Below are 1,825 nucleotides of genomic sequence, written 5' to 3' on the forward strand. Positions count from 1 at the left end.
GGGCAGATGGGTGGGGCAGAACAGGGGGTCCTCGGCAGACGGGTGGGGAAGAACAGGGGATGCTGGATGGAAAGGGTGGGGCAGAACAGGGGGTGCTGGGCAGAAAGGGTGGGGCAGAAGGGGTGCTGGGCAGAAGGGGTGGGGCAGAACAAGGGGTGCTGGGCAGTAAGGATGGGGCAGAACAGGGGGTGCTCGGCAGAAAGGGTAGGGCAGAACAGGGGGTGCTGGCCAGAAGGGGTGGGGCAGAGCAGGGGTGCTAAGCAGAAAGAGCAGTGCAGAGCAAGGGGTGCTGAGCAGAAGGGGCGGGGCAGAACAGGAGGTGCTGGGCAGAAGGGGCGGGGCAGGGGCGAGGGGCAGAGCGCCTCCTGGTGGCTGGGGCGACTGCGCAAACCAGCTGCCTCACCAGCCCTGTAGCTCATACCACTTGGCTTCACGTCAATTGTGTTGTCCTGCAAGTCACGCCTGGCTTTGTCTCATCTGACGCGCTATGCCTCTCCTGCCCAGGCTCTGTCCTGTCTGCCGCCACTACCGCCGCGTGGCCCTGCTTGCTCCGCAGCCTGCTCCCCGCTTTGCCCACTCGGAGCCCCCGCGCCAACGGCCACTGTCTGCTGTGGTGAGTTGAGGCCCACCCATCATGGCGGCGCGGGGCGGGGAAAGGCGGGGAAGGGCGGGAAGGGCGTGGCCCAGGCGGGCCGCCTCGACCGGTGGAGAAAGGGGGCACACGGTGTGCGGGATTCTTGAGGAAGGCGCCTTTGGCTTGGCAGCGGTCGGAGGAGGTTCCTGGGAAAGGGTCGCGTTGAGGACGCCGTCGTTGGGCGCAGGAGTGGAAAGCCCGGGACCCTGAGGAGCGCGCGGGTTGGGTCTCCTACGCTGTTACCCTTTGCCGGCACCTGGCCCGGAGGGAGGAGCTGTGGTTTCTCAGAGAAATGGTTTACCATCCTCGGACATCCTCAGCACTGCCAAGATCTAGCATTTTCGATAAAATGGTGGAAATCCTGGGCCGAATCGAAGTTCCAGAGTGCGAAGATTGGAACTGGAGAACCGTTAGAAAAATGATTAAAAAAAAAAAAATCAGGTGATCCATGAATTGAATGTCTGCATTTTAGGTTTCACCAGGCCCCTGTTTCTAAGACAACGGTCTAGAAGCTCAAAATGTTTCTTAAGCAGTTTTTATTAGGCAGCAACTGACTGATCCAGGAAGCCATTCTCAACAGCACATGTCATCTTCTCTTCCAGGAAATGGCTGTTGGACTTGTGTTGCTTTTTACGACCTTCATAACACCAGCTCTATATGTGCTAGGCAATATCAAGAATTTCAGAAAGAACTAGATGTAAGAAGATGTTGAGCAGCTGTAAACGTCCAAAAAACTTTCAGAAAAAGCTGTCTTTAACTGAGCAAAATTACCTAGTTGGGTTGATGCAACCATTGTGGTACTCACTTTCCTCGTGTTTATGTTGAATATTTTGCACTTTTTTAGTACTGTGCATTATATAGATGTATAGTCAAAAATGTTCTGCTTAAATGTTAAATAAAACGAAACACTCGTTCTTGGTAATATGTGTGCAGATTATATTCTAAACATCGTGGAAGCTGATGAAAATTTACCAAGAACCACTGGGCGCGGTGGCTCACGCCTGTAATACCAGTACTTTGGGAGGCTGAGCTGGCGGATCACCTGAGGACGGGAGTTCAAGACCAGTCTGACCAATATGGAGAAATCCTGTCTCTACTAAAAATACAAAATAATCCACGCCTGTGATCCCAGCTACTCGGGAGGCTGAGGCAGGAGAATCAGTTGAACCCGGTAAGTGGAAGTTGTGGTGA

At 54.1% G+C, this 1,825-nt stretch overlaps 1 protein-coding gene across 2 annotated transcripts in view; it reads left to right on the forward strand.

Moving 5' to 3' along the window:
* Nucleotides 1-1,556, forward strand: part of LOC108316858 (cytochrome c oxidase subunit 8C, mitochondrial) — a 13,349-nt gene extending 11,793 nt beyond the window's left edge. Inside the window, exons 2-3 of one of the 2 annotated variants that reach the window (XM_017546986.2) lie at nt 505-613; nt 1,237-1,556. In XM_017546986.2, the coding sequence (XP_017402475.1) occupies nt 505-613; nt 1,237-1,329 (202 nt within the window). In that variant the 3' untranslated portion in view covers nt 1,330-1,556. Of the gene's footprint in view, nt 1-372; nt 614-1,236 lie in introns of those variants that run through there. The other variant, XM_017546987.2, reaches the window with a different exon arrangement.
* Nucleotides 1,557-1,825: the final 269 nt, after the last annotated feature.

Source organism: Cebus imitator, unplaced genomic scaffold (genome assembly GCF_001604975.1).
Source record: "Cebus imitator isolate Cc_AM_T3 unplaced genomic scaffold, Cebus_imitator-1.0 Scaffold193, whole genome shotgun sequence".
NCBI lineage: Eukaryota > Metazoa > Chordata > Mammalia > Primates > Cebidae > Cebus > Cebus imitator.